Source organism: Delphinapterus leucas, chromosome 4 (genome assembly GCF_059928025.1).
Source record: "Delphinapterus leucas isolate spDelLeu-1000000601 "Yukka" chromosome 4, BTC_Dleu_Yukka2, whole genome shotgun sequence".
In the NCBI taxonomy this organism is placed as follows: Eukaryota; Metazoa; Chordata; class Mammalia; order Artiodactyla; family Monodontidae; genus Delphinapterus; species Delphinapterus leucas.
Genome location: NC_143132.1, coordinates 70,585,331 through 70,601,432, shown reverse-complemented (window position 1 = coordinate 70,601,432; position 16,102 = coordinate 70,585,331). Strand labels below are relative to the sequence as shown.

The window sequence follows — 16,102 nt, the reverse complement described above, 5'->3', positions numbered from 1 at the left end:
AGGTTCTTTACTGAACCCTAAAACAGCAGAGCTGGAGCATTCCTTAGCAATCATCTAGGACAATCTTTGTTTTACAGATGAGGACACTGAGGCCTAGATCACACAAATAGTGGTAAAGTCAGGACAGGAAGCAAGGGCCCTAAGATCAATCTGACTACTCTTTCCAGGGTTCTGTCTGCCTCTAACTCTCTCTTGCTGTTTTCTCATGTTCTGCCTGGGAGGAGGTGAAAATATGCTGGGGTCCATCTTCACTGTGATCAATCTTTCCAGGTTCTCCTGTGTTTCTCCCCTCACCCCTCCCCTCACCTACCCAGCTAACCTGAAATAGGTCCTTCTCCTAGGAGGCAGAGAGAAGATCAGAGAGGTGAATCTATGCCTAAAGGGGAGGCATGTGTGACAGGTGCATGTTTGCTCCTTGGGCCTCGGTAGTAAAGACATCTCTGAATCCACACCAGAAGCCTGTAAGGGTCATTAAATCCTTAAATATTACTGGTTGCCCAGGAGGGCAAACTGGGCTATGTGAAATGTTGTCTGAGGAAGGAAGGGATCAGCAGTGACCAGAACCTCTGAACACAGTGTCTTGGCTTATTGGGGGTTTTCTGGCTGCATTTGGGCAGCTGGGGGCAGTCCTGCCTTGTTAAAATGAGAGCAGGATCCCAAGAAGTTGAACTGGGGCCATGAGCACAAACCGAGTTTCTTACAGGGGTGTTATTGTATATGGTACTTTCTTGGAAAGACCTGGAAATTCCATGTGAGAGCACTGGAAAGTTGGGTTTGTTTTGTGGCTCTTTAAAAACAAAACAAAATAAAACCAAATCGTTACTCCTCACTCCACAATTTAAGGTGAGCTTGTACATAGAGAGCATCCTTTATGTTTTCTGCCAAGTGACTCACTTGGACTGAATCACCAGAGAGTGGGCCTGGGTCCATCTGCAGCTGCCCTGGACAACACAATCTGCTCATTAACCTGAAGGGGAAGTCATGGGGCTCAGAGACAGCAACTGAGCGGAGCAGAGAAATGGGGTGGAGACAGGCCTGAAAGGGAAGTCCACACTCATAGTTTCCCGAGCATCTGGTGGTCAGACACGGTCCCTAGTGGAACTGACGAGATCCCCAAGGAGCTCCAGTATTCATTTCAGTTGAGACATTATCTGGATTATTGCAAATTCATAATTGTGGGACCAGAATTAATGATGCCACATGGTCGTTCACAGATAAATCCCTTAATCTTTGGGTCTAGCTTCAGAACCTTGAGCAAGCTATCCTTTCATTTTGAGCCCTTCTTTCTTCACCTAGAAATGCAGAGGCTTACAGTCTAAAAATTTAGACATTTTATCCTTTATTTACCAAGAAAGTCTGTTTACACAAAATCTTTGAATCTCTCCTCCGAAAGTGTCCATTTAAAATTCAGGGATCTCTGTGCATCCTTCTGTTTAATTTGCGATCTGCAGCCCTTTTCCGGATATGAGTTTGCCCTAGCCCTGCCTGAATTCACAGTTTTCTTTTCCCTGCAGCCTGTTTGGGTGTCCTGGCGGTGACATATCTGCAGAACTCTGGTGTGAGCCAAAGGCAGTGGTGGGATGGGGATGCGGATGGAATCCGGGCTTGAGAGGGCGCAGGGAGGGGCATAGGATGACTCCCGAGTTGGCTGCGGGGTAAGGTGTTAGGCTTGGCCACCGCCAGCTCAGTCCCACCCTGGGGACTGGAGGAGAGGTGGTGGGAGAGGTGCAAGGGGTGTCAGATTAGTAAGGGTAGGGAACAGGGCCCCAGGTTCCACTGCTCTCGCATAGCGAAGCGCTTTGCATGATCTAGTTGGTGCTAATTATGTTCCCCAGCACCTGCTTTTCACCCATAGACTGTGCATTTAAGGAGTTGGGAAATTCTGGTTCCAGATTCGGAAGACTCCGGTTTTCTAAATTTTCTGCACATGGCAGGGCAATACTAATTGGGGGCGCGGGGGGGGGGTGAGGGGGCGGCGTGTGTGTGTGTGTGTGTGTGTGTGTGTGTCTGTGTGTGTCTGTGTCTGTGTATGTGTGCCCGAGGTTGCCGGCTCCGAGGACCTCCCCCTGCGGTCCCAGGCCGGCGCTCGCGGGCCCGGCCCCCGCCCCCTTCCTGCCCTCTCCCCGCCCCCGGCCCGGCCGCGCTCGGCCGGTGATGTCAACCCGAGGAGGAGCCGCCCGCCCCGCGACCCGCCCGGGCTAATCAGCATGTAGCGGCGCCGGGGCCGCCTCCGCCGCGCCCGCCCGGCCCCCGGCCTCCCTCCTGCGGCTCCCCACAACTTTTGAGGCGGGGACCGCGCTCTCAGCCTCACTTCGCTCACTTCCCCGGCCCCGGGCAGCACCCGCCGCTCGCTTCCCTCGCACCCGCGCCCGCCCCGCGCCCGCCCCGCGCGCCGGGCATGTGAGCGCGGGCGGGCGCCGCCACCATGGCCTCGCCGCCGCCTCCGCTCCTGCTGCTGCTGCTGCCGCTGCTGCTGCTGCTGCTGCTGCTGCCGCCGGCCGCCCCCGGGACGCGGGGCCAGCCGCCCTCTCCGGGAGGCGCGGGGCCGGCGGGGTCGCCCGAGCCCGGCCCCGAGCGCGAGCTGCCGCCGCCCCCGGAGCGCCACGGGCCCGCGCCCCCCGGCCACCGCCAGACGACCCCTGCGCCGGGCGCCGCGACGCGGCTGGGACCCTCGGGCCGGGCCCCCGGAGGCAGGAGCGCGGGTGAGTGAGAGCCGGAGACTGGCGCAGCGCGAGCCTCGGGCTGGGGGCGTGGGCGCGCCCGGGGCCGCATCCCCCGCCCTAGGCCCCGGCGCCGCTCGACCCCGGAGGGGGCTCCGCTTCCCCGGGGCGCGCTGGGACCCAGCGCGGGGGGGCCGGGCGGGAGGGCAGCGAGCTGGGAGAGTGGTTTCCTAGCCGCTTTCGCGGGTGGCTGGACTTGGGGGTGTGACCATCCTGTTCTCCCCCTCATCCCCTTGGAAGAAAACTTATCTCCCATGGTGTACCCCGGACCCCGTATACACCTACCTTAAAAGAAATAAATTTTTAAAAAATCTACACCTTTAGAAAGCACCTCTCCCACTTCGGAGGTGATAACGTCCGACGGGTCCATTCCCCAATCCCATTCTTCTCCTATAGATACAGAAATAGGCCTCTTCTGGTACAGAGCCTGACTTTCAAATTTAAATAACTGATTTTTTTTAAAGGGTTCTAGCCCTGAGGATATTTGTAAAGGACAAAGGATGTAGTTGGAAACCAAACACTCTGCTGGCTCTCTCTAAAGCAGAGAGACTCCAGGAACTGTGTGGAGATGGGGCTCCAAGGTGAAGCCCAGCAAGGCAGACGCTGCCACAGGGCTGTCCCCGAGCCTTTCCTCCCCTTTCCTTTCCCCGTGAGCTGGGGCTCCATGCACAGCCCCCGCCTGTCGACTCAGAGGGACCTGCCCTCTCTCCTCCGGACCTTTTTATTCAGTTCCTTCTTTGGGTCTGCAAGAAATGCTAAGGACTGAGTGGAATTCCAACCGTAATACCATTGTGACCTTGGGGATGTCACCTCTTTTGATCTCAGTCTGTCCATCTGTGAAATGGAAGTAATGATCCCTGCTCTTCCCAGCCTCCTGGTGATGATGTGACAAAATGAAAGTAAAAATAAGTGGAAAGTGCTTTGAACAAAGCCAGCAATGCGGTGGTGTGAGCCACTGCCTTCCTGTGAGTGACACGAGGCGCACGTTCTCGCGGGTTGTCCGGAGAAGCCAGGTCGCTTGAAACAGTAGGTATTGTCTTGGAGTTTCGGTGAAGGCTGAGAAGATTTCATCTTTCTAATGGATACTTCATTTAAGTCTCTCATATCACACAAACTTTCTGGGATAGGAATTAGCTTGCTTCGTTGCACCTAGGGATGCTTCCTCTAATTAAATAAGAAAAAAGCTTTAAAAAAAAAAAACCATCAGCTCCTCCAGTAAAAACTCAATTCCACAGTCAGTAGTAATCCCGTCATTGCAAATGCCTTGTCCTCGTGAACTTCTCCCTCACTGGCACAAGATTGAGACACTGAGGAACTGTAAGGGAAGAGAAAGGGAAAAGAAGCTTCCAGACCTACGAGAGAAACAGTCACCATGACTGCAACTCTAGGTGACTTACAACATCCATCATTTTAAGTTCCACAGGAAGGAATCAAAAACATAAAAGACAATATTTCCTGGCTTTCTCACACTACAAGAGTAACCAAAGGATACTGTACAGACACTTGTGCATCTTCTAGATGGGAAGTGGAGTGCAGGGGACTGAGGCCATCTCAGGAGCTAAAAGCAGTTTCTCTGGCTGGAAGTCAGGCTTCCTTAGCTGTAGGGCCTGATCTTGTTAGTGGAGGGGTGGGAGTGCTGCTGACTTGCGGGGGGCCTGGCTGGATGAGGCTGGTACAGGAGTCTCCCTCCTTCTCTTGTGGCTGAGAATCCCCACACATCACAGCTAGGTGTCACAGGCAGAGACAGTGGAGGCAGTTGGCTTAGGGACTCAGCAGGTAAGAGTTGGGGCTGATCTCCCTTGCTGGTCACAGACACCCCTCTCCCCCCCAACGCCATATGTGAGCCACACTTCCTCACAGGTGTGGCAGGTAACTGCTAATCTTGGCTTTGCAACCTTCCCGGTTACAAAGATTCATTAGGGGAGGTGAGAGCAATGGAGGTTTCAGGTGCGTGAGTCTCTGGAGGAATGCACTTGAGAGTCCCAGAGAGCAGGTAGGCAGGAGCTGGGGTTGTCCAAAACTTCTCTTACCGAAGAGGATCTCCCCTGGGACCACCACCCCCTCCCCCACACTGTGCACAGACACCACCCAAGGAGTGTCTGCACTTCACCTGAGCCAAGGCGAGATCTCAGGTAGGATGTTAGGAAGGTGAGATGAGAAAAGAGGAAATTGACTACCTGTTGAAAACTTCTGGAAGCTACCAACATGGCTTAGGATTCAGGCAGGACCTGTGCTGCTTTTCTGGTGGTGGCCCACATAACGTCACTTAGAGGGAAAAAGAAACAATGAACAAGAAAGTCAGCATCAAGTGATTTCAGGGAGTCCATGTTTCCTAATAACCTCTGAGATTTTCTCTGGACCCTTTTTGATCGGCCACCCTGTATCACAAGGTGCAATCAGTTATTTCCCAAGGCAGCCAAGTCTCAACACTGCGGGGGCCTCCGGAAGCCCTCTGGTCCACACAGCGTCCCATGTGCTTATCTGCCCTCTCAGCACCCCTGACAGATGGCCACCCAGGCTCTGCACCAATCTTTTAATGTTTGGGGAGGTGCTTGCTGCTGCTGGTTATGAGCCCTGAGTCTTAACAAATAAGGTGCTTCGTTTGATCATTGCGGAAACTGCCTGTAGCCCCTTGTGTTGCAGAGATGCTGGTGGTCAGTGCTTGGTCCTCATGGCCTGGGCTTCCAAATATGATGTCAACAGCAGGGACCAGAGAATGTCCTTTTCTTCCCTGGGGCCATTTCTAGCCCCTTAAGCTCCTGGCAGGGTTCAAGGTTCTCACTGTTGAGTAACCGTGCTTGCGTTCTGTCTGTGGGTTGTTTGCCTGCCTTAGACCTCAAGTCCCTGGATGGCAGCACTGCCCCCCTTTGTTTGGCCTTTGTTAAGCTTTTGCACCCACCTGTCACCCGCGGGCAGTTAAGCTAAACTTGTTGCTGGTGTTTCAGCCAGTGGCGGTAGAGAGGATGCCAAGTCCTCGAGGTTTCCTTTTTCTTGCTGTTTTTGTTTTTAACACCTCAGGGTTTGTGAGCCACAGTTCTGAGTGCTTAAGTGGATACGCTTTGACTTTCGTACTTCACAGTCCACGCTTTCGCTCTGAGATCCGCAGATGAGCGCGGGGGTGGGGAAGAGGAGGCCTAAGTCATAATGAAAATCAGTGCAGAAGGAAAGCACTTTCCCACCCAAAGGGGAAATGACGCTAACGAGCTGAGCAGCCAGACCAAGGAATAATAATCTGAGAAAAATGCAGCTCCCTGGAGTAAAGGAAGCGCCGTGAGCCCAGCCCCTTCTGGGCTGTTACATAGCTGTCCCCTGAGTTGCTGTAACTTTGTGGGCCGACTTGTCATTTAGCTTTAGCTGAGGGGGAACCCTTACACAGTGCAGTGAAGACCTGGGCCGAACAGGAGGCAGCCCCCTGGCACGAGAGGGAGCTTTCCTCCGGGCACGTCCTGGCCGAGGCTGGCGGCGGTGGTGGTGGCGATTTCTGAGAAGCCCTCTTGCTTTGATGGAGGGTGCCCCAAATAGAAGGAGGGATGTGGGGAAAGGGACTCGTCCTGGCCCGTGTGTGTTTAAAAGCCACGTCCTTTTAACTTCATGCTTGCAAATGCTGAACAGCTGTTTCCTGCCGGAGAGCTGAATGGTGTGGGTAGGGTGAAAATGAAAGGTGTTTGCTGCCCAGCTAGCCAGTTACTGCACCCCTAGTCCTGGACAGCTGGGGAAGGAGCCTCTGCCCTCCCAGTGATCCCCTCTGCCTTCCAGCAGCCCTGCCCAGCTGGCTGAAAACGGTGTGCTCAGAATTGGCCTGTTGTCTCAGAGCTGCTCAGAGAGAAAGCAAAGCACAGATGGCAGTTGAAGTTTCTGAGCCCTTATTGCCTCCTTCAGTGGCTGCCCTCTGTCCCCACCCCCTTTTGTGTGAACGGGAGGTTTCAGCTGCAATAAATGTGCCCCCCTTCAAGAATCCTAAGGAAGGAAGCAACAGGGGAGATCAGTTTTGCTCCCTCTTTGACTTCTAGCCTTTGAGCACCTGTGTGGTTGAAACTTATTCCTCGTCCCATTTAACCCTCAAAACAACCCTGTGAGGGATATCACTGCCCTTTTACAGTCGTGGGAACTGAAGCCTGGTGATGTTAGATCAGACGGTAAACGGAGGAGGAGGAATTTAAATCGATTTGACCAAATCCGTTTGCTCATTCCACAGTATCATGCAGCCTCAGTTTTCTCATGGGTTAAATGGGGTGAGAGTTGCCTAGATCTCTAAGATCCTCTCCAGTGCATCGTTCTTCTTCCTCTCTTCCTCAGATCCTTGCTCTTGCCCTTTTTTCAAGAGTAAGGACTGTAGGATTGGGGTGAGAGACAGAATGAGGAGGTGGCAGTAGTAGTGGGGACAACCTGCGGGGGAGAGATCTTATAAACGAAGATGGGACTGCAAGTCTTTCTACATGTGTAAGATGGTATTTTATTTGGAGATTGTGAATTACGCCCTGTTTCTATGCCAATCCATAAGGTTATTGATGCCAGAGGTAGCTACATTCATTAGCAACCAAACTGAAATGAATTGGTGATGTTCTCAATGGGCTCTCCTGGGAACAGGGCTGGTATTCTGAGGAAGTGTTATGAGTACTTATTCAGTAGGAGGAGACGTCAAATGGTTCCCTATTCAGAGGCTGTAAAATTGTTTCCTTTTTATCTTCTATGCCCTCTTCTACCCACTCATCGTGCATCTCGAGCAGATAGAAACGAAGATGTTTCTGTCCTGTCTTCTCTCTCTTCTTTTGTTGGAGTGTGGTATGTGACTCAGTCTGCATCACGTTTGACTGATCTGTAAATCAGAAAATATGTACAGAGCTCTTTCTCTGTGTGAGGAGCTGTGCCAGGTGACAGGGAGGGTGAGGTGCAAGTCTGCCGTGCTCCCAGGGAACATGCAGTCTTGTTGGAGCACGAGATCCAAATGTCTAAAAAGTGAAATGATGATGCACGAGTGATTCATCGATGAACAAGTGTCACGAGATCATACTGACCCAAGGAATGGTGTGGATGGAGATGGGCTGCAGCACGCAAAGATGGAGAGACGGATGGGGCCGGCAGCCCAGGGAGACACGTTGGGGAGAAGGAAAGAGTTGCTTGGATGTGGATAGACAGAGAGGCGGGTATGGACATCAGCAAAATCCCAAATATTGAAACGCTCAAGATGTTTTAAATGCAGGTTAACAGCCAGGAAGTTGGGGGGAGAGGACTTGGGGAGACCAGTTAGGCTCCAGCATAACTGGAGTCATTAGACGGGACTAGAAAGGAGGATTGGGTCAGATTGGGAAGGCGTCAGTGTTTGTCTCATGCGCGTTGAGGAGCCCCTGAGGGCTCGTGAGAAAGGAGCAGTATCGTTTTCTTGTTCAGTGTTCATTGTGCTTGGTGCTGGAGCCTCATGGATGAATCACATACAGATCTGCCCTTACTACAGCCCAGCAGTAATTTCAGAGATATTAGAGTGCTGGTGGGCAGTATATCGACACCCTGGGAGGAAAAGGGTGAAAACAGGGCAGGACGAGAATGTAGGGGAGTGGAAATTGAAAGGGAGCGATGCAAGGGTCCAGGCAGGAGGACCCGGTGACCGCCTGGCTGCAGGCGTAATGGGGGCGCGGTGGATGGAGAGGAGCTGGTTTGCGCCAGTTGAGGTGCCTTCACCATAAACACTGCAGCCTGTCCCAGTGAAGCCTTCCTTGGCCAGTTGAGAATGCAGAACTGAACTCGGACAAGGTCAGGGCTGATTCAGCCTGGAGGGTGAGCCCCAGCAGCAGGGAACATCACGGGAGAAGAGGCAGCCAGCCCTGACCGGGTGGAGAACATCCAGCATAGATGGTGAGGAAGAAGCAGTGCTGGGCAAGGGGTCAGGCCAGCCTGAGGGGGCCGTGAGGGCCTGGCAGCTTGGGGGCTGGCTGTGGGCGGGCAGGTTATTAGAGTTACTGCACAGTGTATGCATAAGAGGCAACGGTCCTAGGGGCAGGACAGGAATAAAGACGCCGACGTAGAGAATGGACTTGAGGACGCGGGGAACGAGGAAGGGTACGCTGGGACGAAGTGAGAGAGCAGCACTGACATATATACACTACCAAATGTCAACTAGATAGCTAGTGGGAAGCAGCCGCATGGCACAGGGAGATCAGCTCGGTGCTTTGTGACGGCCTAGAGGGGTGGGATAGGGAGGGTGGGAGGGAGGCTTAAGAGGGAGGAGAATGGGGATGGATGTATATGTATAGATGATTCACTTTGTTATACAGCAGAAACTAACACACCATTGTAAAGCAATTATACTCCAATAAACATGTTGAAAAAAAGGCGATGGCCTGTGAAGGAACGGGTAAGCTAAGGTGTATCTGCTGGGTCTTGTCTCATCTGCGTACTGTCCCAGTTGAAAGGAAGAGGGGGATGGGGAGAATGAGGCTGAGGGCAGGCCCCTGGCTTTCATTCTGAGAACTTGTGGGAGCCTTTAGGAGAGCAGGAAGAAGCCTGTTTACTGTGTGGGAGACGGCAGACGTTGGTCTCCCTGGGCAAAGTTTAACAGTGACGTGAAAGAGGAAAAAAGTCAGAGACCTAGAACCCTTGATTCCCACCCCCAAACCCATTGTTGACTCCCGGATCCTCCCGTGTCAGGAGTTGGCAACACCATCCACCTAGTTACTTAAAGGAGAAGCCTAAAAGCCACCCTCCATGCTTTTTGTCCTCACCCTCTACATCTTTGTGTGTGTGTGCGCGCGCGCGCGCGTGTGTGCGCGTGTGCGTGTGTGTGTGTGTGTGTGTGTGTGTGTGGTTACTCCAGTTGCTTCTGTTTCCAGAATATATCCCGAATCTGCCCTCTTCATCTCCTCTGCTCTTTTCTGTTCTCTCTGCATCCACTCATGCTCTCCCTCTACTTCATGCTCACAGGAGCCAGAGTGTGCTTCTTAAAATGTAATTCAGGTCACCTCACTCTTGGGCTGAACACCCTCCGACGGCTTTGCCGTTGTGCTGAGATAAAATCACACAAGGTCAGCAGGTCTGAGCCTGCTAGCTCTCTGGCCTCTTCTCACTCCACTCCCGTCCTAACCCACCAGAATGTTGTTTCTGCATGCCCAGCTCCTTCCTGTCCTGGAGACGAGGCACAGGGTGTCCCCGGGCGCTAGTGGAACCAGCCTTGCCGGCAGAGGGAGCAGCCAGTGCAAATGCCCCAAGGCTGGAGTGAACTTGCATGTTTCAGGATGGAGAGAAGGAAGGCTGCGGTGACTGGGTCATGTGGGACCAGGAGAAGGCGGTGAGGAGGGCAGACCGTCTTCTAGGCCCCAGGAGGGGTGTTAAGCAGAGGAGTGATGTGGAGAATAGACTGTGGGAAGCCAGGGCTAGTTGAGGGCCTGACACGTTGTAAATACTCATGGATTTGTGGAATAAACGATTGCTTCATGTGTGAGAGTGGGAGGTGGGAAGAGGGATGCATGCTTGCAGTACTGTCTCTGTGACAGAGCTGTCCTCACATTCCTGGATCAGCAAAACACAGGGTCGGCAAGCCAACACCTCCCTCCTGCTTTACCCCCCAGTGCAGTAGGACAGTGGACTGGACAGCCTTCTCCAGGGGAGGGAGAGGGCAGAGGGGCTGCTGGTGGAGCCCCTGCATCCTTGCTGTGGGGTGTGGTGTGGTTGGGGTCTGTGGCTGGGGAGCTGCTGTGGCGGGATCTCTGGAGACAAGGGTTTGGATGCATGTTTCGGGAGTGTTCGCCTTTTGCTTCTTGTGTTCCCGCTTCCCTTGTTCGCCCAGGAGCTGTCAGAGGGTGAGGATGCTTCTCCCTCATCAGGCAGGGGCCCCTCCTCCCTGACGTTTGTTTCCCCTGCCACAGCAGGGGCCCTCAGGCCAGAGATGCCTGGCTTGCCGTCAGTCAACAGTGAGGCCGTGAGGTGCCATTTTTAACTTAGGCTCAGGATAAAGTGCTAGCATTCGGTACATCCAAGCTGCATGGTTGTCTTTCCTTTTTAAATGTTTCTCTTTTTTCCTGATTATAAGAGTTAATATATGTTTATCATATAACATTTGGAAGTTATAGAGAAGTAAAAGCAACAAATAACTTATCACCCATATTCCAACTACTAGAAGTGTATTAAAATATTAGCAATTGTTATTATTTCTCATTTACATGGAATATAAAGTTATCTAACTATGTCTATCCATTTATCTCTCTACATATCAATCCATGTGTATAGCCGTATGAATTTCCAGAATAGATATTATTCCAGTCTATGGTCACTTTTTTCTAGCTATTTCTTTATTGGATATGTAGACTGTTTTCAGTTTTTCATTGTCATAAATAATGCTGTGACTAAGTATCTTTGTGCAAAGATTTTTGTATTTTTATATCTGATTATTTGCTGAATGTTAATTCCTGGATGTGGACAATTTTAAGATCCTTGGCAGTACTACCAAATGGCGCCTTTAAATCGTACCAGATTATACTTTCACCAGCAAGTTGAGGAGAAGATGTTTCTGTGGGTGACTGACTATGCAGGGCATCTGACAAGCAGGAAGTTTGGTGGACGCTGCTGAGGGAAGCGGGTCCCTCCAGAACAGGCTGGCAAGCTGTCCACCACGCGGTGTCCAGGGAGCCTGCATCTGGGAAGGGAGGTAGCCTAGCACAGTGCCTTGGCTAAGTGACCAGGCGGAAGGGAAATACAGTATTTTAGAAGGAACTAGGATACAGAATTGGGGATGGGGCAAGAGAATGCCACAGGGACTTTGCATCTTTCTAAATTAGAGTCATTTCACTGGCAATAATTGATCCCTTAAATTGTGGAGTACTGGGCAAAATTAGTGTTTTGTTTGGGGTCTATAAGAGCGCTTTGAGAATTCTCTTTACGTTCAGAAAATCCTACATCCTCAGGATTAGAAAGGACCTTAGAAGATCCATCTTTATTCATTAAATGATAGGCTTATGTCCAAAATAAGGAGGAAAAAGAAGACTCTCCATTTCGTTTTAGGGCTCTCACTCTTTTGCCCCATCTACCCTGGTTGATTCCCAGCCGGAGTCAGTAATTTCACTTTGTGCTCAGAAATTTTTGGATTCTTTGTTCAGGGTGCGATGCAAGATGTGAGGTCCCCTTAGATTGGGAGATTATCTGACAAATCCAGATGCATCCAACGAATGATGTGATGGCTGCAGCTCATAGACATAGGTATTCCTGGAAAGGTTCTAGAAACCGGTGAAGCAGTTTCACAACCATCACAGTGACAGAGCTGTAGTTGGGGGTAGAAATGGTGCTCCAGCAACTGGAGTGGCTAGAGGTGAAAACTGGTCCAAAAGGTCCGGGGTCAAGTTTTAGCTCTGCCATTTAGTCACCATGTGACTTTGGGCCTATCACTTCCCTCCAGGCCTCCATTTCTTTATGAAATGATGGTCCATCCCATGCTAAAAGCTCCCTTTCTGAGAGGGCCCATCTTTATCCTGTGAACACCTCTCGACTTCCCTGATGCTGGCATAAAATGTGAGGAGGTTCAACACCAGGCTCCCCAGCTTGAGGTCCAGGAGCTTTCGGAGCCTGTGTGAGGGACAGGGAAGGGCCGCGCGGTGGCTCTGAACGTGCACTTGTGAGCCCACTAGACCTGCAGCTCCTTGGGAGGAAGCAGTAGATCTTATCCCACTTGGTGCCCTAGCGCCCAGCACAGGCCCTGTCCAGCCTGCAGCCACCACTGCCCGAGTACTACTGCAGAAGCACCTGCACCACCGCGTGGTCGAGGGCTCCTGGTACAAGATCTCTTAAGGAGCCGGCAAGGCTATACAAAATGCACACATTGTTTTTGAGCTATATTTTGGTTTGGGGTACGTGAACTTCATGCCATGTGAGTGTGAGGAAAGCTGGGAGGTCGTATGGTGTAGGAAGCAGGCAAGGCTCTGTGTTTCCAGTTCCTGGAGTTGCTGGGAGCGCTGGAGGGGAGTCTCTCAACTCACTGGAGACCCTGAATAACAGCAGGCCCCGCCTCTCTGGGCTGGGAGGGAGCTGGGCTGCTGGAGGCAAGGAGATGGATTTGATAAGTTTGACAAGTTTGTGCTCGATGTCTTTGATAAGTTGGGAGACGAAGACCAGGGAGGAAGACGGGTGACGAGAAGAGGGCAGAGGCCAAGGTCAAGCTCTCCAGCTGGCCCTGCGCCATCCTGGGCGTCTGAACTGAGGCGGTCGCATTGGAGGAAGGGGTTGCAAGGATACGGAAGAGGGACACCCGGTTGTAATCTGGTGGGATTTTTGTTCTTTGGGCAAGGTCGTGACTAGTGATTACCATATGTTAGGCTAGTATTGATAACCACTCCATTTTCCTTCCCCGGGTGGTAGGAGGAGATGGAAGCAGCTTCAATGTGGGGATGAGTGTCACTCCTGTAGCCTCTGGGGCCACCAGGACGTTTGTTGATGCCATGGGTGAGCCTTTCTGGGATCATCTTTTGCCGGGTGTGGATGAGAGGCCTCCTGGCTTTGCAGTCACAGACCTGGGGAGGTCCTGGCTGGGGGGTCAGATAGCCTCAGTCCAAATCCTAACAGTGCCACTGGCCAGCTGTGGGGCCCTGGTAGGTTATTCAGCCTCTCTGCACCTTCAGGTTCTCATCTGTCAAATGGGCTATTAATATGCCCCTGCTCAGGGAATATAGTGTCGTAATCCCCTGTGGAGCAGATTGCGAGGTGCCTGGGCAGGAGAGCTCTATAAATACTGGCCACAACGACTCTCCTGAAACCAATGTCTATTAATACTGACCATTGTATTGGTGACAACGCACCCTTCACCTCCAGGCTCATTGGCCAGGGGACAAGTTCTGAATGCAAAGGGCTCAAGGCCACCTTCCAAGGACCTCTATTACCTAGTCCGCTCTCACCCTGGACCCCTGCCAACTTCACCTGTGGTCTTCTAGAACTCTCTCTCTCCTTAGCTTCAGAGAAAAGAGCAAGATTTGAAGTCAGAAAAACTCAGTGCCACAGCCCTTGCCTATAATCATCTGAGGAGACCCAGTTAACACACATGAAGCAATTAGTATTCAACAAAAACAGAATATGAGGTATATGTGACTCCAAAATAATAAGCCTTTGAAAATCAGTCATAGTTAGACCTCTATGGCCAATGAGTGTTCCCCTCCAGGTCAGAACCTTTGGAGGTTATTGACATGCCTCCAAAGTGTTTGAAGGAGTTGGGAGCTACCTTTAGAACCAGTGCGTGGGGCACAAGTGACTCACTGCTGAAGTTTTGCAGTTAAATCTCCTCCTGGATCCAAAATGGGTTCACTCATCTTGATCGCCTTCATCAGTCACTAGATTGGGCTTTGAATTTGTGTCTGTGTCCAAAATAATCTAAACGCCTTATCAAGGGATGAAAAAATTGTCGTTATCCAGGAGAGTCAAGAGAATAATATTCTGCAGGCTCTATTGAAAATCAGAGATTTTTAGAAAACAGCTCGAGCAATGACAGCATTGTTGGAATAAGTGTGGTCTTGATGGGACCTCCTTGAAGGGGAGCAGACTCACTGGGTAGGTGAATTCTTGTGGTTTGCTAGGAATTATTTATAGTATAGTTGTGCCTTGTGGTAATGGAATGCCGCTGGCAGAGCTGGGAAGACGGATGCCAGTGGTGGCTCAAGGGCTCTGACGGGGTCAGAGGACTTATGCTCTTAACTCCTTTGCTTTCTAGGTATGTGGCACTGGGCAGCTGCCTAACATCCTGGGTCTTCCTTTCCTTATGTTAAAAATGAAGATGATAATGTCTATTCTGCTTCCTTAACGAGGCTTTTGAGGAGAAGCAGATATAATTATGACTGTGAAAACACGTTTAAATGTAGACATAGCAAGTAATGAGTTATAATACAATGAACTGACTGTGACCTTGGGCAAGCTGTTTCATCTCTGAGCCAACTTCCATATCTGTAAAATGGAGAGGATAATACCAGTTGTGTCCACCTCACGGTGTTGTTGTAGGGGTGAAATGAATCAATCCACATGGACGAGCTTTGTAAACATGCATGTGCTGTGTATGGGTTAGTCATTAATACTCCCCTGGAACACATCGGGCAGTATCATTACTCTAAGTGAGGTGGGGCTTTATGGAGAAGGTAGATGCAGGAGGTGAGAAGAAAGTGGGAGAACATTCTAGGAAATCTCAGTGGCCTTTTTCAAGCCTCCTTCTCTTTGTCCTCTCAGCTGGCACTGGCTAAATAGCTCCTTCCCATCTCTGCCCCTCCCACCAAATGGGATGTTCCTCACAGCTCTGCCCTTGGCCTTCTCCCTCCAACTCAGTGAAGTGAACATTTATTGAGCATCTCCTGTGAGCCACAGTCTCTCATAAGGGACAGAGAAATGGGATCGTGTAAGTTATAATTGTATAACAAGGTAAAACAGTAGTGTTGAGGGAGAGAGTTGTCTCTGGGAAGGCTTCCTGGAGGTGGTGGCCTCTGAGCTGGGTGTGAGAAATGAGTCAGATTTCGCCAGAAGGCCAAGGGGAAGGAAGCAGGGCACTCTAGGTGGGAGGACTGCAGGAAGGAAGGCATGGAAGGAAGACAGCAGGGCTTCACCTGTTTTCTCTGAGGGGGAGATCCTCCTCTTTCTTCTCTGCAGAAACCCAGTTCCAAGCCTTCAGCCACCAGTCAGACATTGACACATTCGTTTATCCTGCTTCACTTTCAACGGCACAGATAGCGGTTATAAACGCAGGCATGTCTCCCTTTCCTCCCCTAGACCCGACCACCCTTTGCCTGATAATGGTCCTGTTAATCTCTCCATTGCACATTCAAAACCTCCATCATCTTCGTCTCATTGCCTTTTCTCACTCACAGGTAATAAGTGTGGACTCTTCCCTCCCTTCTTACCTCCCATCCTCACTTCCTCCCTTTCTTCCTTCCTCCTCCTAAATCCCATCACTTGTTAATCAGATGGAATTAAGTACACATAATTCCATTTGGACAGTGGGTGACCTAGGCTGTCAAGGTGTGTCACCCCATTTGGGTTGTGAAGCCGCAGTGTGGACCCCGGAGTCCCTTGGAGGTCATCCTGGAAGCACACCAGGAGGTCCTCCTCAGCCCTTTCCTGTTTCCCTTTCAGAAGCTGTCTTTGTTTTGCTCCTTCCTTTCCTATCCTTCATTCTTTATTTCTGTCTTTTTAAATTGATCTTTGGAGTCAGACAGACCTGGGTTGATACCAAGCACTACTGTTTGCTGTGCAACCTTGGCCAATTTACTTATCTCACTATACCTCAGTGTCCTTACCAGAAAATAGGGATAATAGTGGTGCCTACCTCCCAGGATTGCCAAGAGGATTAACGGGGACGGTGAAATGCTGAGCACGTGCCTGCAGGGAGCAAGTGCTCCCCTCATTTGGGCTGCCATAATAATAGCCAATCATTACCC

The 16,102-nt window shown here is 51.2% G+C and overlaps 1 protein-coding gene across 6 annotated transcripts in view; it reads left to right on the top strand.

Moving 5' to 3' along the window:
* Window positions 1-2,206: 2,206 nt before the first annotated feature.
* The window catches only part of HEG1 (heart development protein with EGF like domains 1), an 83,177-nt gene continuing 69,281 nt past the window's right edge, over window positions 2,207-16,102 (top strand). For 3 of the 6 annotated variants that reach the window (XM_089910611.1, XM_089910610.1, XM_022567638.3), the window contains exon 1: window positions 2,207-2,702. In XM_089910611.1, coding sequence (XP_089766737.1) covers window positions 2,426-2,702 — 277 coding nt within the window. In that variant the 5' untranslated portion in view covers window positions 2,207-2,425. The remainder of the gene's footprint in view (window positions 2,703-16,102) is intronic. The other 3 variants (XM_089910612.1, XM_022567613.3, XM_022567621.3) reach the window with 1 other exon arrangement.